Source organism: Parastagonospora nodorum (assembly GCF_000146915.1).
Source record: "Parastagonospora nodorum SN15 chromosome Unknown scaffold_4, whole genome shotgun sequence".
Taxonomy (NCBI): Eukaryota; Fungi; Ascomycota; class Dothideomycetes; order Pleosporales; family Phaeosphaeriaceae; genus Parastagonospora; species Parastagonospora nodorum.
The window spans coordinates 140,245-163,326 of record NW_001884552.1 but is presented as its reverse complement, the minus strand read 5'-3'; the positions used below and the strand labels follow the sequence as shown (position 1 = coordinate 163,326).

Here is a 23,082-nt window from a genome sequence, read left to right as displayed (position 1 = left end):
CGGTTATAGTGTCGCAGCAGGTTACACCGCTTTCCTCAGGCTGTGTACTTGAAGTAATAGCAAACCAAGAGCTGTTCGTGAAGAGGTATCTGTTCCGGAAACATATATTGGGACTTGCAACTGTCTGTCACATTAATGTTTTAATTCAGTATAATAATGTAATTACTATAAACTCTAATTGCGCGGCTGGTATCAGATTCCATTATAGTCCCTTAGCTTCACACTGTCTATCATCTTCATCTTGCACGGCGCGTTCTTCTAAGTATGATAGACGCGGAACTAAAACGTGACTCCATATCATTGACTTTACAGGAGAGTCGTGAGCCGCCTCGCGACTCTCCTGGAATCCCCGTTCTGGCAGGTAGTCGAAGACCTGTCAAAAAGCGTAGAGGGAGGGGTCGATGGATTGACAAGTGCCGAACACAATGGTGGCGGAGTGCAGGAAAATGACAGCGACATCGATGACGAAAACCTAGAGGACGATAGCGACACTGATGAAGGAGACAACGATGATGAGCTTCTTGACTACGACAAGCCTGTGTTCGAGTTGAACTTAAAGACTCTTGCTTCCTCCGCGGGGTAGTTCCCCAAGAATCACTTGCTGCATGAATGCTGCAGAACCAGCAGAATCAGAGCATGAATGCTGCCGAACCAGTTTAATCAGCAAGTCATAATAATATAAAAACGCCACAAACTTGCAGCTCATCTGTAATCAGGCGTCCATAATAAATATTACACCCCTACTCAAACCCACTCCAAAACAACACTATCCCATAACCATCCCCTCCACTGCGTCGCATTCGTAACTCTAACATCCAGCTCATTCCACCCCTGCCTCAACCCGCCCTCCTTCACTGGAAATTCCAATAATCGCCACTCCCCCGACCGCGTCGCCCCCCGATAAGTATCCTGGCTATTCACCAAACTTGCACTCGTGATATTGCCCACTTTATTGCCATTCAGCAACACATCCGCGCTCGAGCCCTGACTAAAGCCCGCCAGCGAGAGCGTGAGCTTCGCATCCGAGCATTCGGATCTGATGGGGAACTTGATCTTCCATGTTCCGACGGTGGATTGGCCGAAACACCAATCCGCTTCTTTGCTGGTGCCGACGGTGTATGTGAGGTTAGCGGGACATTTGGAGATGCGCGCGTGCTCGAAGGGTTTCTGAAGATTCGCGAGGCCAAAGCCATCTGTCTTGCGATCGAACGCGCCGAGTTGGAAGACCCGCTTGCGCTGATCGCGAACCGCCCACGTCAAGTCTTTCAGGTTGGTGTTCTGGCCCTCGCTCACCACGACGTCGTTGTGCGTGAGGTTCGTCGTAACATCGCTGATCGCGCCGCCGTTTGCCCACGCGTATAAAGCATATGTGCCGGTTCGAATATCGCGGATAGAGAATTTCCCCTGCTCGTCGGCGTAGGTCGTGTAGTAGTAGCCTTTTCCTTGGTCCAGCGTACTGATCGTCGAGTTCCTGTTGTCGCCGAGGAAGACTGTGGCGCCAGATGCAGGCCGGCCATCGCTCAGGCGTAAACGACCTTGGATTTTGCCGCGCGAGCGGAAAGACGCGTCGGTCTCGGCGAACCATTTATACGGCCAGGAGCGCACTTCTTGGTCGAACTGGCGGTGAGCGTCCGCCACAGAGCCGTCGTTGAGGTACCAGAGCCAGGGACCCCATAGTTTGCCGGGCGCGAAGGAGTCGCGGGATGTGGCTTGGAAGTGTGTGCCGTGGATCATGTTGAGCTGCACTGCGTCGCCTGTTTTGGATTCGCGGTGGACCTGTGAAGGTGATTATCAGCCTCATGCCCTCCATGTCTATGAAAGCAAGAAAGTGGGAAAAGAAAAGGAAAAAAAGGGGGATCTCACCATCAACTCCTGCTTCGTCTGATCCCCATTAAAATACTCCTTCCCAGCATGCACATACCAACTCCCCACCTCCCTTCCATACACGCCCCAAACCCGCTGCTCCCTCAAATTCCCACTCCAATCATATTTCGTCAAAAACGTCCCATCCGCCTTCTGCCACGTCTCGTCCTGCACATTCGTCGCATTGGCATACTCGGCAAGCGCAGGCAGATCCCCATCTTTAACATTATTGTACCCGCGCGGAAACGACGCATTGTCCAGGCGCCACAGCGTGCGAAACTCGCCGAGCGTAGGCAACGCGCGATTGATGAAGTACTGGTGAGCGCCCGCAAGCCCATCTCGAATCAGCCAGTGGAAATCGCCTTCTTTAGCGGTGAATCTGACGTTGATCCAATCCGAGCCTGAATCCGCAATCGCCGCAGATGTCCAGTTCAAATCTGACGCTGCACCATCTACACACCTCGTTAATCGACCACACCATTTGGGAAGATGGGAGGGGGGAAAAGGACGTACTGTAACTAACATAATGCCCCACGGCTTTGCCCACGCGGTCCTTCCCCTTGTACCACAGCTGATCTGCATACTGGCGGTTCTGCGTGACGTTCCACACGTCGTTTCCAATGACCCACGTCGAGTTCCCCAGCTCTTTGAAGAAGCTCTTGGGCGCCTTTTTGTTGCGCTGCTCTACCGGCGACGCCGCCGCTAGCACCGCGAGACTGCAGGCGAAGAACTTGATCACGCCCATGTTTTTCGTAGCAGTGTGATTTGCTCCATCTCGAGTGATTCGGGCTGGGGTGCTTATATGCCACCGCCCTGGAGATTACTTGCGCGCACGCGTGCGCACGTGGATTTTCGGTCGAGCTTGCACCGAGCCCTGGACCGGGTAATGTTGGGGTAGCGGGGATAAATCTGGGGATATTCCACGCTAGGGGCATTGTTCCTGCAATCAGGCGCGTTGGCGTTCATCTCATTTGTCGTTCGGAGGCTAAAATTGGAATGGTTCTCGAAGGATTACAAGGCTGTTGCCCCAAGGGATGCGGCGGGCGAAGAGATCTAGCTTTGGGTGTGGGCGAAGAAGCGCCGAGATGAACGGCTTTCGGTGCATCTTGGGCGTTACCGACTACCGGGTCCATGTTTGCGATGGGAGAAGTTGGGTTGGGGGCTTGGAAGACGGAAAACTCCAGTATTATTGAATATAGATTCTGACTCATGCACATTCGGGATAAGCCGCTATATGCTTCATGAATGCGTCGCGCACTGGGTATCAAACAAGACAATCTCCCACCCAACCACCAATCCTCCGTGCTATCCAACACTCAGCCAACAACGGTCGTCGCCTCCGCCTCCTTCGCAGTAGGTGTATGCGTTCCGCTCTCCGCCATCTTCTCGCCCTCCACAACGTGCGGCATCGGCTTCCTTCCCTTGCCCGTCAAGTCCCTCCACATACCGCCAAAGTTCCTCGCCAAGCTCTTCCTGCCTTCCCACAGCGGATACACACCGACCGCCATCGTCGAGCACAGGAGCCAAATAATGCCAACAATCACCCAGCCGGAGAAGAATTTCTGACTGAAGATGTAGCCGGTGCCGTAGAGGGGCATGGGCCAGAGAACCAGGAGGGCAAGCGTCATGGTTGCGGTCGTGTATTTGGCGATTTTGGAGGCGCGCAGCAATTTGGCTTGCTCGGCGGCTTCGGCTTCAGGAGAGAGAGCGCCGTGGCGGCCGACGACATGTTCGATGTCGAGATGCGCGGCGGCGGTCACGTCGGAATCGTCGCCGAGACGGATGTTCTTCATTGACTCCCAGTCATAATTGTCTGGCTTCCGTTAGTATTCTATATTCTATCATTGCGATTTGAGGGGAACGACGTACCAATGCCGAAGATCAAGGTAAGAACCGGGATGAAGATCATGGGCGAGAGCAGTGCGACGACGTTTCCAGCCAACATAGGGTTATTGGCGCCTGAAGTAGCGACGCTAATGACTCCATCGTTGAGCTTTGAGGTTGTGACCAGCCATGCTGTCAAACTGCAGGCAAGACCAAGAATAGGGCTGAGTGTAGCAGCCCAGAAGTTCTGGCCCTTCCACATCAGAGTGAGTGTGGCTGGAAGCACGGCGGAGGAGATGATGACACCCATGAAAACGTACAGCCAACCCATACTGTCCAAATTGTTAGCTTTTGACCGGAAGAATGTAGTGACTTCAATCTTACCTGATGCCAGCGTAGAACAAGCCTGTAGAGAACGCAGCCATGACAATACCCCAGCCCGCAACGCAAGAGTGCGAAATGTAAATTAGACGCTTGCCCGAGGCCTGAGGATTGATGTAGGTACCGTAGATGTCGTATGTCAGGATCGAAGACACGGCAATCAGTTGCGCGGAGAAAGCACTGGTGACAGCCATGAAGACAATCAAAAGTGTACCGACAGCACCACCGGAGCCGAGAAGCGCGACAGCTGCGTACGGCAGGGTAAGACCAGCGCTGATCTCGGATTCGGTCATAAGGTTCGGGTAAGTAGGGAAGCTGGGAGAGCTCTGCAGCGACAGGGCGGCAAGACCCATGGTGGTGGCGCACAGCCATGGGATAGCGAACCAGGACAGTCCTCCAATGATGTAACCGGGAAGGGCATGGACAGGCGAAGCAGCAATTGCCTTGTTGTAGTCTGGCACGCGTTAGATCTGGCTAGCAATACCTTCTTTTCAATCAAACTCACATCCATTGTCCATGAAGACGGTACCAAAGTTACCAATAATGTTGATGACGAAGAAGATCGCTCCATCCTTGCTCTTCATCGTAAGGTAGCTTCCGCCGGCGTTACCTGGCACGGGCATCTCGTCAGAAAGCTTGTTGAGTGCCTTGTAAACCGCCTCAGTCGAACCGAGGGCAGTACCGCTGGCATAAGTGGTGAAAGCGAAGGTCAAGAGGATGATGAGCAGGATCACTGTGTGCACATAGTCGGTAAGGAAGGTAGCCTTGATGCCACCAAACATGGTGTAAACGACGACACCAAGTGGTAGCAAGAAGCAAGCTGCTGCGGTCGGTACACCGGTCAACGAGGAAATGACGGCTGATCCGCCGGTGAGCAACATGGCTGTTACCAGAGTGTTGGTGAACAGGCCAAAAGTGATGTAGACGAAATGGGTAGCAGTTCCATAACGGGCACGAACAGCTTCCAGGAAGGTCTGTTATCTCATTAGCAGCTGGACGGTTCTGTAAGCAGGCTGGACTTACATGCGCATTTGGCGCTCTTCTCTTCAACTCGATAGCCACCGTCGCAAACAGCAAAATCTGCACGGTAGCACCCGAGGCATACCAAAATGGTCCAGAAACACCTACACACGTTAGCCATCAGTCCACATAACTCCTTTCCTCGGATAACCTACCATATCGAAAAGCAACAGAGCAACTCTGCAAGAGCGTAGCAGCCCAAGTCCAGGACGAGACAACAGCACTAGCAACAAGGCCTGACTTGACCGTGCGACCAGCCGTCGAGAACATTTCCGAAGTCTGTACTTCATTGTTGTATCGCTTGAGAACCCACGTCGTCAAGATCTACTTTTCGTCAGAACCTCTCCCAACCTATTAACAGACTGCATCTGACATACCATGCCGAGAGCAAACAAGAAGCCAACACCAAGAACAATGCCATAACCCCAAGCCTGGCCCAAGGGCGAAGCTGAAGGACCGATTGGTGCACCACCTCCAGCCATATTGAAGTCGTGAGAGAATTACGACGTGCGTGAGGAGCGTTGAACCATTTCAGTGGAACGACCCAGGTATCTATATGTCCTTCCCCAGTCCCCACACATGCACAATATCGATGCACGGCATCTGTTCGGGGGAGAGTAAATTCTGCTATCTAGACGTTGATCATATGCAAGCCACGCTGATTGGCCACAGATAGCACGATTAAGCCGCGACATTGGCGTACCAGACAGGTAAACCGAACGGTAAAAAGCATTGTAGCTTGCAATTAGCAAGATGGTCATAATTGCAGGCGTCTTGACTTGTGGAAGCTCGCTTGCGCTGATAAGCACAGGCGGCGCGGAGGATTCTTTCGTCGACGGTGATTTGGCCTCATCGTGCTGCCATCAGCTAGGGCTGGGCGTGGAGATAGATGTCGTCTCGAGGTTGGTGGTTCGAATGACTAGTCGCAAAGATAAGGAGAAGAAGCCGACCAATGGGCATCCCTGTCAGTGCGGACCGAAGTCGCTGCGTCTCCACAGTGCGAGCGTATCTCCACGGTTCTGCTGATTGGAACAGTTTTGTACTCGATTGCTTCGACAAAGAGGCGATTATCTCGCATGCCTTCAGACGAGCACAGAATTGGCGACTTCCGGGGTGGGTGGTAGCCGGGAAAAGGCTTTGCATGCTGCGTGCATGGAAGATCTAGCCCTGCGAGATGCGCCTTTCGTCTACATGTAGCGGAGGAGATCGCGTTCGCGTGGGATCTTCCCAAGCGATTATGCAGTGAGAGCTGAGTCCATTGAGCAGCATGCTGCATGGAACGGAGATGCTGTAGGAGTAGAAGAAAAGGCAGCGCAACAGATTGCGCCGGTGAGAGTGTTCACGCAGTGAGAAAGGAAGAGAGACTGAACGCGTTAGGTATCTGACCTCAACCAGGGAGGCACCAACCACCCACGGACGTCACGCAACAATAGTAGATAATTAAGGCAGTCACGACCATCAGAATCAGCACTTCCACAACACCCAGTTCAAACCCTCCCCCTTGACAGAAACTTCACCGGTACATCAACCCACCGCGCTCTAACATACTCTGCACAATTCTTCCCCAGCAAATCCGCACTCATACTACAACTCACCCCACGATCCAAATGATCCTTGAGCAAAAAGTGCACAGCCCTGAGTCCCTCAAACTCGCATCTCTCCACTCTGCCGCCCGTGTACTCGTCCGCTAGCAGGGTCGTCATGAATGATGTTGACAGGAGGTTCTGCAGCCACGCATATTCGTCAGCGTGCCGCACCCACAGCCCAATGTTGCAGTCGCTGCCTTTGTCGCCGGAGCGCGCGTGCACGATTGTGCCGAGGGGGGAGGGAATTGTTGGGCCGAAACTGTCCAATGTTTTGATATTCGACGTGTTGGTTTGTGTTGGTTGGTGCTTGTCCCATACTTTTGTCTCAGTCGGTGCTGCGATATCGACTGTCTCACTATTCGGTAAATGGACTTTGTGGTCTATGGCTGACTGTGGGAGAAGAGTGACATAGTACTCAAATACTTCTCTCGGAAACGCCTGGCGCAGATCGAGGTGTGGAGTTGCGCCTGGGTAAGCGCACATTATGGGGTCGATACACGGGCGCACAAATTTCGCGGGGGCGAGATATTCGGCTTTCCGGGCTTGGGCGACAACGCGGAAGGAGACTGTTGCGGCGTTTTGGTTTGTCGGATTGTCTGCACAGCTCCCAATGATTTGGAAGTCCAGTTTTGAGAAGTTGGTGGTGTTGGAGCCCATTTGATGTCGGATTTGCTGCTCGATCATGCGAGCTTTGGCATGTGTATCAAGACCTGTGATGAACCATGTCATCTCGGCTTGATATATTGGTTTTGCTGTGATTCCGACTTTTGTTGTAGGTGGAGGCAGAGCGCCTTTCACACCTCGAAGTGCCACACGATTCGTCGCCAAATGCTCGAACCAGACGTCGTCCAGGATCGCTGTGACATCCGAGTTGAAATACCAGGGTCCTTGAATCTCGTACAGGAATTGGCTCGTGAGTGTATTGACCGATACTTCACCACCAGACCCTTGGTTCTTTGTCACAATGACTTCCCCCGACTCTGCAATCTCGACAATTGGGTACCCAATCTTCGTCCAATCCAGACACTCAAGGTCCTTGAACCCCGTATAGTTCCCACCAGTGCTATACGACGAACACTCAGACAAATGGCCTGCGACGAATGCATTTGCCAATTTATCCAGATCCGACCGCTTCCAATAATGCCACCAATACGCTGCGCCGATGACGGGACTGGCATCGCTCACCCGCCCGCATATGACGATATCTGCGCCTGTTTTGAAAGCCTTTGCGATTCCCAACCCCCCGAGATATGCCTGTGCGTAGACGGGCTCAAACTCCCAATTCTCCAGCTTCTGCCCCGTGCAGATATTCTCAAACAGCGAATCGCCACGCTTCTGCGCTTCAAGCAACTGCGGCAGTACTTCATCGCCCGAGATCCACGCGACACTCAAATCCAGTCCCTTCGCCTTGACCATCTTCGTAACCACATCATGTAGCTTCTGCGTATCCGCCGCGCCCGCATTTACAGCGACTTTGATGCGGTGCTTCGCAATATGAGGCAGCGCAGGCTCGAGCGCTTCGAGAAAAGTGGGTTCGTATGCGTCGATGGTACCGTTGGCTTTGGCGTTCGCTCTGCCCGTCATGTTTCCCTCGCTCATCCAGTCTCCAACCAGCACATCGATGGGGTCGTTTTCGTAGTTCGAGGCCAGTAGGGTCATGGCATTGCGGCGGTCAGTAGTGGATCCGGAGCATCCTGTTTGATTCAATTGGCGTTTGTGTAATGCATCTAGAATGGTATGAACGTACCTGCAATTCGTATCGGGCGTTGTGGTGCCATTGCGAGTTCAAGGTTGTGAATCGCTCAGTCGCGCGGTATACACCAAGACGATAGGGTCTAACTGATGCATTGTAGCATTGGCGCTCGTCGAAGTAAACATGACTATATATACCTCGGGAGGCGCCGTTGTGCTTCGGTGTTGCCCAGGTGCGGAGTCGCGCTGAAGCTGTAAGCGCGTGGCCGAGGCGCGGGGAATCCACCATGCCCGATCCGCGATAGTGGAAATTTGCAGATGTCAGCTTGGAAAGAGGTTCACAGGCAGCGGCTGCACCTACACGACATAAGCTAATAGTCTTTAGAAGTATACTCATTATAAACTTCGAAGAGCCTGAATGTATACGCAGCTCTAAGATGCTGTACCTAATCCCTCTAGAAATCTTTGGATATATACAGGCTACCTCTTCACCTCTCCTCGCTGGGAAAAGGCGGACAGGAATTTTTCTGATGCATGGTGAGTTTGACTTCACTTTCATAGTAGCGCATCATGTAAAATTGGTTTCAGGATAAAAGATGGTATTATTATAAGGGCAGATCGAAACTCTTGGAGCACTCAATGCTGCTCAATACCTGCAGGTACTTGCGAGTTCTCCTTCTGGTTGATCTTCCGCATGCCATCCGCAGTGTGATGCCTGTGCTCACCAGCCTGCGCACGAGTTGCGGAGGCACGCCTCGAAGTAGGCATCGAACCAGTAACCGAGTTCTGCCTTGAACCGTAGATGCCGGGCAACGCACTGACTCTCCTACCGCCAGTCTCGTTGCGCGCAGAGCTGAGCTGCTGGGCGAAAGGACTGCGAGCGCGCATGACCGGACCCTTCCAGTAGATGACGTAGACCGAGATGACGAGCAAAACAGAAATGCAGAAGAGAATGGTGGATGCGTTGGCCAAATGGTTCTTGCCGCCGATGTTCTTGAAGAACGGGGTCGCGGGAAGGGTGAGCACACCAGCCAAGAAGTCACGTGCCCAGCCATTACCGCCGGTCGCTGAGGCACTGTACGGCCCGTAGGCGCAAATCATGTAGTCGATGGTGGCCATGTAGATCGCGTAGTTGGCGATGCCGATAATAGCGCTGCCAATAATAGGTCCCATCCAGTGGATTGGCGGGCCAGTCGACGTCCAGGCGAAGATGATGAGTCCAATGGGCAGGCATGGCGCGGTATAAAGAAGCCACCAGAGTCTGGATTCGTACTGAGCCTGCTCATCGCCAGGTCGCTCACGTCGGAGTCGCTCGTTGCGCTTAATGGCGGGGATGAAGCTGGCCCATGCAATGAAGTAACCGACACCGATACCACAGAACGCGAGGCCAATGGAGAAGACGGCGAAGTCCCACTGCTCAAACACTAGAGCGTATGATTGGAGGAACATGAAGATGATGGCATCAGAGAAACCGGAAAGCAGCGACAAGACCAGAACAATGGGCTCAGTCAAGAACATGCGGAATGGTCGCATCCAGGTGGTGAGGATCTCACGCGGGTTGAAGCGTTCCTTGAAGGTCCTGAGCTCGTTGGGCCCCCAGATGTTCACCGGCTTGCCATTCTTCTCGCCCTCCGCGCGGCGCTTCTTCGCGATCCTGTCCATGAGGACGGTTGTACGGGTTTCGGGTACGATGAGAGCATGGGCAATCTGAACAGCGCCTCCGAAGATGAGCTGGATCCAGATGTTCCAGCGCCAGGCAAGGAACTGCTCGACGAAGCCTCCCACAATGGGACCGAGGACGGAGCCACCGACTGAAGAGAAGACGATAAAAGCCTGAAAGAATTAGCTGGATTTCATGAACGGGGTTCGCGGAGGCACTCACCACAGCGTACTGCTGCTCATTCGCCTCCCACATATCAGCCACCATCGCAAGCGTGACCGATCCACCAGCGGTAGACAGACCACCGAGCGAACGGAACGCCAGAATCGTTCCGAAGTTGGGCGCAATGCCGACGGGGATTTGCCAGATGTTGACAAAGAACAAACTGAGCTGGAGGATAGGCCATCGTCCGAGCTCCTCAGACCAAGGCGCCCACAGCTCGCAGCCGAAAGCGTATGTGATCAGGAAAAGCGCAGCACCAAGACGGGCAGCCTGGGCGCTGACACCGAACTCTTTGGAAATGCCGCCGACTGCGTTGCTGTAGAGCGACGTGTTGAAGTTCATGCTGACTTGCACGAGAAAAACAATTGAGAGAATCAACCATTTCTTCCAGTTGGGGAACGAGAAGCCAAGCTCCTCGTAGCAGTCCTCTTCGGTGATCTCATATTTCTCATACGTGCCGTACTTCTCGAAGTGCTCGCGGTCAGCCGCGTTGTTCGCATTCGCGGTAGGGTTCTCGGCGTGTTGGTGCTCAAGATCAGAAGTCGAGTCTTTTTTCTCGTTGAGAATAGCCTGGTTATTCCCGACCGTATGCGGGTCGTGGATCTTAGGCTCGACCTCTCCGGCTGTAGCCATGATGAAGGATAGTACTAGCGATGGGCAGGATAAATCGATTTCCTCTCACTGGCCAGCATCCGGGGAAGCTGGAGGGAAGTAGGTGATTTCGCGGGGACGTCAACGGCGCAGGTCGTCTTAAGTCACTGACAATGAAAGCAGTCGCGGTCGGTGCGCATCACACGACAGTCCCGTGCCGCAGCGCAGGACGTCATCTCGCAGTACCCGGGCTTGCAGGATTTGGCGCTATGGCTTGCGAACGTTATTCACGTCTAAGCGGCGACCTCTCACTGCAGACAGATGCAGTTGTAACAGTGGGTCCTGCTAGTCACACCAACCGCATGCACATCTCCGGGATGGGGAATCTGTCTTCTGGGGTATCAAGACGCTACGTCATACTCACAATATGTCTTTCAGCCACGGTGCGAATATTTCAACATCCTCAATACCACGCATTCACGCACATAAGAAGCGTCAAGCACTCCAAGAACCTCTTCGCATCCACGGCACGGACAAGCTTCTGCGGATCCCGGATTGCCAAGTCCCGCACGGAATCTTAAATCATGAACATCACCGGTCAGTGATGTCATACTGCCCGCCTCATCGAACGCCGCACGATGCAGCCTGCGCCCCATTCATCCAACCCCAGCATCGATGCACGCTGTGTGTGGTGCCCCAGTCTCCGGCCAATGCGCTTTTCTTGCAAAAGATCGGAATCGGCTGATGGGTCTTTGACTACGCGATATCACGATAATGTGGCGTTCGAGCGGGTGGATCACCTAATTCGGATGGTGCGGCTCTGCGTTGGGGCTCCACATTGGTTTTCAAGAGACACGTTCTGGCGCTTATATCGCGGAACTGCCGTTGAGCAATAATTTCTCGCATTCACGCGGCTGCGAAAACTTTTACTATGGAGACGAAACGACACAGAGAGAGCCCAGACCTTGAAAAAGACTCCAAGAGCGCAACTCGTCACTGCAATTCGCGATTGCTCCACTCTCCTCGTCTCTCCAGTGTCCGGTCCAATCCGCACGCTGTCCAGACGTCGCCGTTTGACTCAAAGAATGAAGAGAAAAACGTATTACTGACTAACTAGGAAATCTCAATCTGTCAGAATCGCTCCCACTCTAACCTCCTGACATGTCTACCGCGCAGGCCGACATGTCATACATTTGCCACATTTTCCTCCTCGACACTCTGTGTAGATGAGGTCTCCGCGGTCCCGTAGCGCGCGCTTTGCTGGTGGCAGATCTTCACCTCCCTTTTTCTTTCGTTTCTCTCCTGCAGTGGCTGCTTCGTCCTTTCCTGGGAGCATGGCTGCTGTCTCTTCTGGCACGTATGGAGGCATATCGGGGTGGCCCCGCAACGTCCGCTTTGCTGGCGGCTGATCCGTAACTACCTTTCTCTTCCGTTTCCCTCCTGGATTTGCTGTTTCGGGGTGTTCTGGGGACATGGCCGCCGTCTCTTCTAGCAAATGTGGTCGAATGCCGGCGATCTGTCGGTGCTGTGCCTGTGATGGGAGCTGATGTTGCTCGGAAAGAAGCTCTGCGAACATGGACATCAGATCGATCCATTGCTCGACATCCGGGAAGTCTTTTGTGTCTACCATGCCAAATGCAAGCCATGGCTCTTCGCGCAACCCTGTCGGAGCATGAGCCATCCTCAATTCTCGTGCAAACTTGGCAATAATGTCCTTGTTATCCCGCCACCACGGTCCATGTCCTCCTGCCTTCCGACAGGCCCGCCAATGTCTAGGTCGAAGACTGGCTAACGCGGTAATGACCGGGAATGAAAGCTTGCCGAAGAGCGATCCGATCACTCGGAAACTATCCAGATCCGCTTCCCCGATATCTACTGCCGATCTTGTGAACATGGTTTGTCGGATTGAAGAACCAAATCTCTCACACAAACAGTTTCTGGTCTCCGGTAGAAGATTCAGTATCCCATGCTGTTCCAGGTCGTAGAATTTGACGGCGTGATAGCCGTTCCCCATGATGCGGCCAAAAGCGAGATACTCATGATTGGCCTCTCCGATGAGATGTGGAACGTGCCACACAAGCACTTCATCTGAAAGATCATGCGTGTCCATCACAGCTACATGCACTTCATCATGACTGCGCTTTTTGAGAAACATGGCATAGCAGAGCACCAGGTGTAGCGACGCAGCCCAGGAACTGAATCCGGATATTACATCAGTTTTGCCGTCATAATGGCCGGTAGCCATGCGATGTAGTTGGTTTTCTGGCATTTGGTAAAAGCTGGGCCGCTCTTTCTCGTATTCAGGATGAGCTCTGGGCATGAATACATGCGGCATGATTGTGTTTATCGTGTTGAGAGTAGCTCCCGGTGCGCCTCCACTGCCGAGATGCCAGGCGCGAAAGAGGTACCTAGGTACATTATTTTTTCGCAGTGCTGTCATTGATTCGTCAATAAGAGTCTCTCACAAAACCATAGGACATGGAGATACTCACCCTCTAGCTCCTCCTTTCGCTCACCCGTAATGGGAGACTTTCGGTTTCTGTTCAATCCCTGAAATTTGACCATTTTTGCTTTCCTGGAAGAAACCATATGGTGCGAATCAGGTTTATATTCATGATAACATCTGAGACATCTTGTTTGTTGTCTCAAGATTTGTTCGACCATGCGACCACTGGAAGCATCACGAACTACCAATCTTGTGTGTATTTACGTGAGGCGACCAACCACGACTACCTGGGCTCCGCATCTGATTCATCGTCCCGAAGCAGGCAATAACAAGATGCAAGGATACACTCAGAAGGTAAGGTAGAAAGTACTCCACATCGCTTCATACGCTACAAACCAAACAAACATCAGTCCGCCTTCTCGGGCCCCGCCGAACCCTTCTCCATCCCCGGTCCACTCGCATTCCTTATCTTCACACTCTCCTCCGTCTCCTGCAACAACGCCTCATCATGCCCGACCGGAAAGAACTTGAAGCTCCTAAACTCGGTATTCTTCCACCACCCTCCCCGCTGACTTCCATCCTCGTTCAAATCTCCAGAAACATAGTGCAAGAAATCTCCATGCGACACAACCACAACCTCTTGCTCGTCGCGATCGCGTAAGAACCTGCGCAACTCCAGCGCGCGTGCTTTTAGCGAATCGCCATCGGGCGCCCACCGGCCCTTCTTGGAGTCGTAGTCGACATACGTATCCAGACATCTATGAAAGTCGACTGCATCACCGAATTCTTTCTGCAGGTCTTTAACAGGACTGGGAGTGTTTGCAGGCTTATCGGTCGCTTCCTGAGCGAGCGGGAGAGCGAGGACTTTGTGCTCGCCGGATTGCAGGTAGGGTTGCATGCTGATAAGCGCTGTTTGACAGGCTCGACGAATGGGGCTGGCACAGACAAGGTCGATGCGGTCGAAGTAGGGGAATATGGTGGAGAGGTGCATGCATTGTTGTTTGCCTTTGGGGGTGAGGTCGGGGTCGGGGATGTTTTCGTCTTCGAGCGAGTTGTGGTAGCCTTCGGCGTGCCGGATGAAGTGGACTGCGCGGGGAGCCATGGTGCGTGGTGTGGTGTAAGTGTACGATTGTGCTTGTCGTCCTGATATTTAAGGGCTGGCGCACGCTTTATACGCGGTCCTTGGTACTAGAGCCAGCGCTGCGATGCCTGGGCAGACCGGACACTCATCACAGCCTGCTAGCTACTGATTTGTAGCCACACCCAAGATTTCCATCCCATCTAGACGCAGTAGCCGGCAGTCGCTGCGATCTGAGTAGGAGCTGTCTCCGCCAGCGCAGTTTTCTCGAGGGACATTCGACGTGTTGAAGTGCAAGAACAAAAACGGTAGGATGTTTTCGAGATAGCTTCTACACTACAGGTTGAGCTACGTTCTAGACCTAACGATACACACCCAGTGGAACAAGCTCCTTGGAAAGCTTACTTGCGTTCTTGCGTCATTAGCGTAATGGTAGCCTCGAAATGGTAATTGCCAGATTCTAAGAACGAGGTAATTGAACGTTAGTACGGTTGTTTTGGTGCTTCACGTGGGTGTATAGAAGTGGTAGTGGTGTACAGTGAACAAGCAGCCCGACAACCAATGCAAAATGTGAGGAATTCATTCACATATCTTATCAAGCTCCAAGTCAGAACCCATGCGCATCCGCAAAGCCGCTACAAGAACAAGATGTCAGATGTCTAATTTCTGCATCATACAAGTCGGTTCTGCGCCTGCATACATGATCGGCATTCGATATTGCGGCCCGTTTCAGTCTTGCCGACAGCTTGGGACGTGTCCGCGAGATCCGGGGCGTGGTTGGTCGGTGCACTGACGTCACGGTGCTTCGGGTCTAGCTCTTGCTCTTTCTCGCGACGTGTACTCTTCCTTCGCCATGTTCTACGCAAAAGTCTGGCTCCAAGTTGTTTTGTTGATATGATATGATACCATATTCTCGATCTGGCTCTTCTTGATTCGCGACGTGTGGCATGTGTACTTGGCCGCGCAATGTGAATACTCGAAGAGACACAGAGCCATCTCATGAAGACCACGCTGTGTCGCAAACTCCAAAACGATTCAGCTGAACTTTTGGAAACAAATGATACACGATCGATAGCATGTAGAAGTCGAAACGAAAGCATCGAAGGTCTTGTGGCCGAGCGAACGGACCGGATCAAATACTGGCGGCCGTACCGCAATCAAAGCGGCCTGCTTGCGCGGCACGGCTACACTTCGGTAAGCACTAAAGACCGTGGGCAAACTGTAACTGGACTGAAGTACGGCCCTTCCTAGGGCGCAAATATGATCCCTACAAGGTACTGCCAGATGAGTGACCAGCCTTCCCAGTCCGGATCCGCGGCTGTGGTGTATATCTGCATCTACTTTGCTCAGCATCGTGAACTATTGTCTCTTCCATTTTCAACTTCTGGGCCAACATGATTGAATACCTGATCGCCACGGTCGTGGCCTATGTTGGCTGGTGTATGGTCTGCCTGGAGCTTAACTACAGAAGGGCTTCCTCAATGGGAATACCACTCATCCGAGTGCCTGTCGACTACCTAAATGTTCCTTTCCAGGTCATCGAGCCCCACATCTTCACCATCATCGATTTACTTCCTGCATCAATAGTGAAACGATTGCCGACATTTGTTCCATACATGCGTCGAGGATGGTTCTTCCACGCGAAAGCTAACCCGCACGTGCGCTACGGTCCTGCATTCGCGCTCGTCACTCCCCGAACGATATGGATGCAAGTATGCGATTCGGAAGCAGTGCACGAGATTTTCACGCGGCGATCAGACTTCTTGCGTCCGCAGGAAAATTACAGTATGGTAGATTGAAAATCGCGGATATCTTCAAGCTAAATCTGTTGCAGAACTCCTTGAAGTATACGGTCCTTGTGTCGCTTCGACAGACCTAAAGGACTGGCCGAGACATCGGAAAGCCCTTGCCGCACCGTTCAATGAAAGCATCATGAAGTTTGTTTGGAGCGAGTCGTTGAGCCAAGCAAAGCAGATGGTGGCATCGTGGACTACATCTACCGCCGCTGCCGACGGCATAATTAGTGTCGCTCAAGATACACGAATACTGTCTCTCAATGTCCTCGCGGCGACCGGATTCCGACGCTCATTTGACTTTAAATCATCAAGTGGAGCTGCCGCGTCATTAGATACAGCATCATCCTACCGCGATGCTCTTGCAACGGTGCTGGACAACATTATTGTCCTCGTGTTGCTCCCACGCCGATTCTTGTCTCATCCGCTCGTCCCAAAGTCATTACAGCGCGTTGGCAAAGCTGCAGATGATTTTCAACATCACATGGAGCAGATGCTTGAGGAGGAGATGACAGCATTTGAGCAGGGCACTCAAGGTGCAGGAAGTCTGATGACATCTTTTGTCCGAGCTGCAAACACACACGAAACCAAGACTGATGGCTCTCAAATTCAGGGACTCTCCATAGAAGAGGTATATGGTAACATGTTCCTCGTCAACTTCGCTGGACACGATACTACAGCCAATACATTTGCATTCAGCATACTTTTGCTCGCAACGTCGCCGAAAGTACAGGACTGGCTTGCTGAAGAGATCTGCGTTGTGACTCCCGACACGGAAGATTGGGACTATAGTCAATTGTTCCCGAAGCTACTAAGATGTCGCGCTGTCTTGGTGAGCTACTTCTGTTCCATTTTTTGGATAACTACTTAACAAAAAACTTCAGCCTAGGAGCACGCTCCGATTGATTCCCACCTATATTATCCCTTCCCAGACATACCAAATACCGAGCCCCAGCGACTCCAGATTGGAGATCGCACGATCGTTGTACCAGCAAACACCAACACATACCCCAATGTCGTCGCAATCCAGACCCACCCGCAATACTGGCCAGATCCATTAGAATGGAAGCCCGATCGATGGGTAACGACTGAAAGTGGCGAAGAAGTGCTCATTACTCCTCCACGTGACACTTTCCTTCCTTGGTCGGATGGCCCACAGAATTGCCCGGGCGTCAAGTTCGCGCAAGTCGAGTTCGTTGCAGTTTTAGCTTTGATCATGCGTCGGCATCGATTAAGGATTCAGCGGGAGCTTGGTGAGACTGAGGAGCAAGCTCGGACGCGTGTTCATAAGGTGCTCAATGACTGCGATTTCCAGCTGCTGTTGCGTATTAGAGACGCCACTCAAGTACGGTTAATCTGCGAACCTAGATAATTCGGTCTTTCTATTCAGGAACACCAGGTTCTGGCAAAATTCATGTCCCCTTCACCCAACGAAAAGGGTGAAGAGGTAGCCTAGATGTGTTTAAAAACTTCAACTAAACTAGAAAGGATATCTCACAACACTGAATGTGTCTAAGCATCTTTATAAACTTATTAGTGCGCTGCTAAAGGCTATTAGATTGCTTCGCGTATGTGTAAGAGCGGACACGAAGTTTGCCGCTGCCTGGTGGCAATGAGCTTGAAGACGAGTACTGCGTGATGTTTTTGTTATTAATATTGTACGTTGGAGTCTATCTGACCGCAATCTGTTCAAGAGCTACCGATACCTGCTCCAACAGGGCAATTCGGTACATTTGCCTGCCAAGCAACTTTCGCGTATGCCGGCAAATAGCTGTTGGTCGTGAAGCTCTTATCGATATAGTAAGACACCTGACTGAGCGAGAACTTTCCACCAACGTCAGGAGTATTAAGCGCGTCCACGATGTAGCTCGCAATGAAATCCAAGAAGATCAAATCTACAGTCTTTGGCATCGAGCCATCAATAGGAAATGAAGCGTTGGCTTGCAGGTCGTTTGGCTGGCTGTAATTTGGGATCTTCGAATGAACGGTATCATCGCCATCGCTTCCAAAGTCATCCGTCGTTGTGTATCCCGGAGTAGGAGCAGTAGACTGTTGTCGAATAAGACGTCCACCCTGCTTCGAGCGCCTCGTGATACCATCATACCGATGCGTGAGCGGCGGATCGATGCAAGTGTCGCGATCAGCCAGTAACGGAGTAAAGTTGAAGTCCGCGCCACTAAGATCGCGCTTCTTCTTCTGGAACGGTCCGGCGTTGAGGATATCGATCACCTTCGAAGCCTGCTCGTATGGAACGTCGGGAATGAACTGGAACGAATCCGCAAATGGCGAGACGATGAAGGAATCGTCGTATGTGAACGGTCCTTTGGCGAGGTCGAAGCGGACGGAGCCGGTGTTGATGATGATCAGGCGAGCCTCGTTTTTACGGGTCTCGTTCACTACGACCGTGGATAGGGCGGTCTGCAACAGCTTGAAGATGTTTCCTTCAGCGAGAAATGGCTTGCAGTACTGGCAATAGGTCGCGGGTGCGCATCCGTAGAGTTGCGTAAGATTGAGCTTGCTGCGAGCAGAGGTGATCTCTGAAGTAACGCTAACGCCTTTTCTAGAGTCGAACTTGGTGTAGCGCTGGCTTTCCTCAGCATGGTAAGTAAAGGTCGCTCGATTCCAGTCGAGGTATCGTCGCGCGTAACGCAAGCTGGATGGTGTAGTAGAGGTGGGAACATGCACACTTGCCGAAGCTGTGCCCTTGCTTGGTGGAGGTACTGCACTGCGTGTTGGGTTCGGGACGCCTTTCGGATTGTGCGGAGCCTTGCATGTAGAAGACTTGATGCCAGAAATAGACACCCATCCGAGTGTTTCGCAGTAGCGGCCTGATTCAAGACCAGTTGCCTTGTTGTCGTACACGGTAAAGTCCCGGATATGCGTATGGCCGCCGAAAGCTTGAATCGGAATGTCTGGCCGCACCTTACGGATTGCGCTGAAGACAGTGCCAAAGGTGCTGCTAGATACAGTTGTTCGCACTGGGTTGTGGCCGGCGAGAACGAAGAGATCAATTGGCTTCGTGTAGTTGACGGCTGCTTGGAACCATGGCTGCTTGACCATGTCTGCCGCCTTGATGACCTTGGACACGTTGCTGTTACCAGTGAAGTCAAACAGTACACCAAATGCCATGACGCGAAGGCCTTCGCGGATATCAGCGTAGCTCCTATTCAGTCGGACGAAGCTTACCTTGTTCCGTGGTAAAGTAGCGATACTTCGCTCCAATATACTCGAATTGCTTGGTAGCAGGGTTGAGGATTTGCACATTGCTTGTGAGATACTTGTCACCATAGACTTTCGAGAAGTTGCTGAATGTCTCGTATGCGATTTCGGTCACATAAAGCTCGTGGTTACCGATGGTCAAGAGATCGTAATCCAAGTTTTCAAAAATCGCGTTTGAGATGTTACCGTTGGGTGTCGTGGCATCACTCAGTCCAGCACCATCGTGCAAATCCTATTTAAATTAACATGGCTTGCAATTACGATACACATTGCGATCTTACACCAGTGTCCACCAAAAGAAGGTCTACACCAAGATTCTTCGCTTTCTGCTTCATGTGCTTCGTGAAGCTCACGTAGTCACCCCAGTCAGCCCCATAATTCTGTTCCTTGATATGGCCTTCAAGCCAGCCATGAGTATCAGTCGTGTGAAGGAAATTGATCTGTCCCCATTCCAGTGGTGCCTTTGGACTTGTTGTCGTGTTTTGGGCGTCCGGCTGCATTCGGCGAACGTTCCGCGTGAGAACTACATCATCTCGCAAAGGGCCATAGCAGCTGTCATCTCCCTCACACGCACTGCTAGTAGCCGCCAAGAAAGCAATTGCTGCCAGTGTCAATCCTAACATGATTGTGACGCTCGAAGGAAGATGCAGAAATGATTGTTCAGCCGAGTGCGCGTGAGTTGATGTACTGAAATCCGCCCGCAAATGCGCCACTCAATTTCCGCCGCACACGGAAGTAGAGCCATGATAAGAAGTGCTTCTCCTCACGTGCAACACTCATTGGAAGGGAAGATAAGCCTCGTCCAAGCCCGTTGACAAGGCCACGCGAAAAGCTTGGTTTCTGCCGTCCCACCTTCTTCATCCGAGCTTAGTGCACTGGCTAGCGCCCGGGAAGGCTGAAGATGACGCCTCGGATTACACCGAGGTTTTGTCGCGCACACATGCATCTGCAACGTCTTTGCCTTAACGCAGAATCTCACGACTGTTCTTGGGAGGAATGATGTTTACAAAGCTAGAACTCGGAGGTGTTCCAGCTTCAGCGGAAACAAGTAATCATCAAACCCAGTCTTCACTACCATCATAGCACATGGAGGAGTTGCGATTGGGGTCGTGCAGGTGAGGCGGTGTTGGGGTCCGGGCGAGTGGGAGTTTTAGGAACTGTAGGTGCTGATTTTATGTATAGGAGCTAGGCCGGGAGGGCGCGTGAAATGGCGATTGTACATGCAAATAGGTGGTTATTGCACGATTCAACGCCTCAATTGATGTTCTTTCACCCATTACGATGACGACAACGGTGATCTTCGCGTAATATTAAAGAGATCTATGTAATTAGATAGAAGCAGCCAGAAGGAAGCGACCAGCGCGTGAAGCTGCTTAGGAAAGTGAATGGGTATATCGCAACAAACAAAGAGCACAAGACACAAAAGTAGCCCTACATTAGAGACGTTCGCCGACTCCACTGAGCATCAATCAAGCATGTTCTTGAGTCCTCCTAGGAGCATATTTTGGTCCGCTAGCACGACCAGTCCACTCGATCAACCCATGATCAGCATATGCCCAATATTCGCGCGTTTTCTTATACAACTCCATACGCTCGGAGAAGCTTTTCACGGCCATGATATCTTGGAAAGGCAGGGGTCTCTCCATGGGCGGCACATTGTCCAGAGCAATAGCTGTACCGGAGTCTGCGCGCTTGGGTCGTGCCGGACGGTTTGATATTAACGACTGAGCTACAGGTTGGTGAGAAACGGCTGGACGTATTCGCTGTGGGGTCGACAAGTCCCGCTGACTGGACGATGTATTGCGCTGTACTGAGTTGTTCGCAGTGCGTCGCTCCCGTTCTGAATGCATAGTGGAAGCATGAGACGTGCCTCTCGATAATGGTTTCCTCACTTGCAATGGAGTATAGTCCTTCTTTATTGGTTCTGGTGCAATGGTTGTCTCTTTGGTTGTTGGCTTATGTTCAGGAGTGACATCGTGTAGCTCTCTATCCAAGCCTACGCGTTGTCGCAGACGAGACAGGCTCGATTGCATACTCAGCGACCTTGCACTGTCCTTTGTCTTCACACTTTCGGATCTTACAATGGGCCTGGTATCCCTGCTTTTGGATTCAGTGGGGCTGTGGTCTTGAGACACATGTGAGATCGACTTCCTCCTCAGCTTTGATAGGCTTCTTTTGAGCGATAGACTGGGCCTTCGTATGGTACCGGCAAAAGTATCTGATCTCTTTGGAACCTCGATCTTGCCTGTGGCTGTGTATGTGTGGGACGGTGTCTCGTCTGGCTCCAGCACTATCTTGTTGAAGTAGCTGTCAAGCATCGAGGGCTGCATGCCGCCCATTACGTTGATGCCGCCTACATGCTTCGCATCCATGGGGCCAGAAATGACCAGGGGCTTCGACTTAGCCATGCTGTGTATGCTTGACGAGCCTAGATTTGTTGTGTTGTGTTGTGCTGTGCTGTGCTGTGAGACGCCTGAGAAGCGTACGGTGGCGGCTAATCGACGAAAGGTTTCGGGTTGATGGATATGGTTTGAGGTTGCAGACAGTCGGGCGCGGAGGGCGTGACGACGAGTCAGAATAGTGTGGTCGTTAAGGTGGACGTGAATGATCAGTCATTCCGCACGTACAGCGACTTCAGGTGGCTTATACAAGACAAAATGTGACAGTAGTGATGGAGGCCGAGCGCTCAGACAAAGTTCCGGATGCTACGGCATGCATCTCGCAAGAGGCTTTGTCAAATCTGATTTTGCGGAGATCAAACCAGGGGCGACTTAAAAAGGTAAGACATGTTCGAGAGCAACTCTCGACTTTCGCTCGCATGTGGCTTAGCGATGGGATCGATCTCTCATACGTCGAGTCAGGTTTCTGAGACTTGTTACGTCTGACGCAGGCGACTATATCTGCAATGATATTAGTTCGAGCTTCATGCTAGTTTCCATGGAAGCCACGAAGAACTAGGTGTGTGCGCAGAATACCCGAGGAAGCCTTCGAGATGAACAGTACCTCCACCGCAGGGTATGTGATATGTGTCGATCTATTGAACGTGGGTGATGAGGGCGACTGTGAGTCGGAATGGCCACTTACCGACTACACCCTCGCATGCATGTAGTGCGAAGTGATACCAATGCTGGGCATAGCACTTCCACGATGTCCTTTCGCCTTTGAAGATGCCTCTACAATAGCTCCTTCAGCATACCAAAGTTACGATTTTTTTGAGTCGGAAACACCGCAAACCAAGATTACCAAACCTCGGTCCAGAACGCTTTCGTCTGAAGGCATGTACCATGCTGATGATCAGGCTTAGTCGTGTTTAAGCCCGCTTATCGATGCGTCATAGGCCTTGCGCTCACACTGGCTGCGAGCTTTCGAATCGGTAGTCCGAAGTTTTCACGGGATCTCGAATCGTGCTGCGACGGGTAAGTGAGCTTCCTACCGCTGTATGTTTAATATTCGCGCGTATAGCGATGTTGTGTTGTGTCTGAAAGGACCGATGAGGCAGCAGACGTCTCCAAAGCTTCGGCACCGTCTCATCCTTCTTTCCGAAACCTTGGCGAGGGTCCACCAATGAACCCCAACCACCAAGTTTGGCCTCAGTCCTCATCTCGCTTCCACCACAAACCGCAAGGCTGCAAGATCGCCACCATCACCATTAACCTCAGGATACCAGGGGGCTGCAATTGTGCGACAAGCTTCTGTAGAGCCGGTAA

At 52.1% G+C, this 23,082-nt stretch overlaps 10 protein-coding genes across 10 annotated transcripts; 1 reads left to right on the top strand and 9 right to left on the bottom strand.

The window, feature by feature from the left end:
- Nucleotides 1-744: 744 nt before the first annotated feature.
- SNOG_02633 (hypothetical protein) lies at nucleotides 745-2,608 on the bottom strand (the record flags this gene model as incomplete). Its single annotated transcript, XM_001793180.1, has 3 exons — nucleotides 745-1,776; nucleotides 1,864-2,315; nucleotides 2,377-2,608. 3 exons carry the CDS (start codon nucleotides 2,606-2,608, stop codon nucleotides 745-747), a joined length of 1,716 nt encoding a protein of 571 aa, XP_001793232.1.
- Nucleotides 2,609-2,683: 75 nt separating this feature from the next.
- Nucleotides 2,684-2,996, bottom strand: SNOG_02632 (hypothetical protein; the record flags this gene model as incomplete). The annotated part of the gene is made up of 2 exons (XM_001793179.1): nucleotides 2,684-2,772; nucleotides 2,879-2,996. The coding sequence occupies 2 exons, from the start codon at nucleotides 2,994-2,996 to the stop codon at nucleotides 2,684-2,686; spliced, it is 207 nt and encodes a 68-aa protein (XP_001793231.1).
- Nucleotides 2,997-3,179: 183 nt separating this feature from the next.
- SNOG_02631 (hypothetical protein) lies at nucleotides 3,180-5,570 on the bottom strand (the record flags this gene model as incomplete). The annotated part of the gene is made up of 7 exons (XM_001793178.1): nucleotides 3,180-3,676; nucleotides 3,733-4,019; nucleotides 4,072-4,522; nucleotides 4,574-5,042; nucleotides 5,092-5,192; nucleotides 5,244-5,412; nucleotides 5,466-5,570. The coding sequence occupies 7 exons, from the start codon at nucleotides 5,568-5,570 to the stop codon at nucleotides 3,180-3,182; spliced, it is 2,079 nt and encodes a 692-aa protein (XP_001793230.1).
- Nucleotides 5,571-6,601: 1,031 nt separating this feature from the next.
- Nucleotides 6,602-8,333, bottom strand: SNOG_02630 (hypothetical protein; the record flags this gene model as incomplete). Its single annotated transcript, XM_001793177.1, has 2 exons — nucleotides 6,602-6,637; nucleotides 6,684-8,333. The coding sequence occupies 2 exons, from the start codon at nucleotides 8,331-8,333 to the stop codon at nucleotides 6,602-6,604; spliced, it is 1,686 nt and encodes a 561-aa protein (XP_001793229.1).
- Nucleotides 8,334-9,002: 669 nt separating this feature from the next.
- On the bottom strand, nucleotides 9,003-10,881 carry SNOG_02629 (hypothetical protein; the record flags this gene model as incomplete). Its single annotated transcript, XM_001793176.1, has 2 exons — nucleotides 9,003-10,199; nucleotides 10,249-10,881. The coding sequence occupies 2 exons, from the start codon at nucleotides 10,879-10,881 to the stop codon at nucleotides 9,003-9,005; spliced, it is 1,830 nt and encodes a 609-aa protein (XP_001793228.1).
- Nucleotides 10,882-12,004: 1,123 nt separating this feature from the next.
- On the bottom strand, nucleotides 12,005-13,404 carry SNOG_02628 (hypothetical protein; the record flags this gene model as incomplete). The annotated part of the gene is made up of 2 exons (XM_001793175.1): nucleotides 12,005-13,272; nucleotides 13,332-13,404. The coding sequence occupies 2 exons, from the start codon at nucleotides 13,402-13,404 to the stop codon at nucleotides 12,005-12,007; spliced, it is 1,341 nt and encodes a 446-aa protein (XP_001793227.1).
- A 287-nt stretch (nucleotides 13,405-13,691) lies between these two features.
- SNOG_02627 (hypothetical protein) lies at nucleotides 13,692-14,387 on the bottom strand (the record flags this gene model as incomplete). Its single annotated transcript, XM_001793174.1, has 1 exon — nucleotides 13,692-14,387. One exon carries the CDS (start codon nucleotides 14,385-14,387, stop codon nucleotides 13,692-13,694), a length of 696 nt encoding a protein of 231 aa, XP_001793226.1.
- Nucleotides 14,388-15,757: 1,370 nt separating this feature from the next.
- Nucleotides 15,758-17,528, top strand: SNOG_02626 (hypothetical protein; the record flags this gene model as incomplete). The annotated part of the gene is made up of 3 exons (XM_001793173.1): nucleotides 15,758-16,148; nucleotides 16,198-16,947; nucleotides 17,089-17,528. The coding sequence occupies 3 exons, from the start codon at nucleotides 15,758-15,760 to the stop codon at nucleotides 17,526-17,528; spliced, it is 1,581 nt and encodes a 526-aa protein (XP_001793225.1).
- Nucleotides 17,529-17,845: 317 nt separating this feature from the next.
- On the bottom strand, nucleotides 17,846-19,875 carry SNOG_02625 (hypothetical protein; the record flags this gene model as incomplete). Its single annotated transcript, XM_001793172.1, has 3 exons — nucleotides 17,846-19,296; nucleotides 19,343-19,607; nucleotides 19,657-19,875. The coding sequence occupies 3 exons, from the start codon at nucleotides 19,873-19,875 to the stop codon at nucleotides 17,846-17,848; spliced, it is 1,935 nt and encodes a 644-aa protein (XP_001793224.1).
- A 969-nt stretch (nucleotides 19,876-20,844) lies between these two features.
- SNOG_02624 (hypothetical protein) lies at nucleotides 20,845-21,783 on the bottom strand (the record flags this gene model as incomplete). Its single annotated transcript, XM_001793171.1, has 1 exon — nucleotides 20,845-21,783. One exon carries the CDS (start codon nucleotides 21,781-21,783, stop codon nucleotides 20,845-20,847), a length of 939 nt encoding a protein of 312 aa, XP_001793223.1.
- Nucleotides 21,784-23,082: the final 1,299 nt, after the last annotated feature.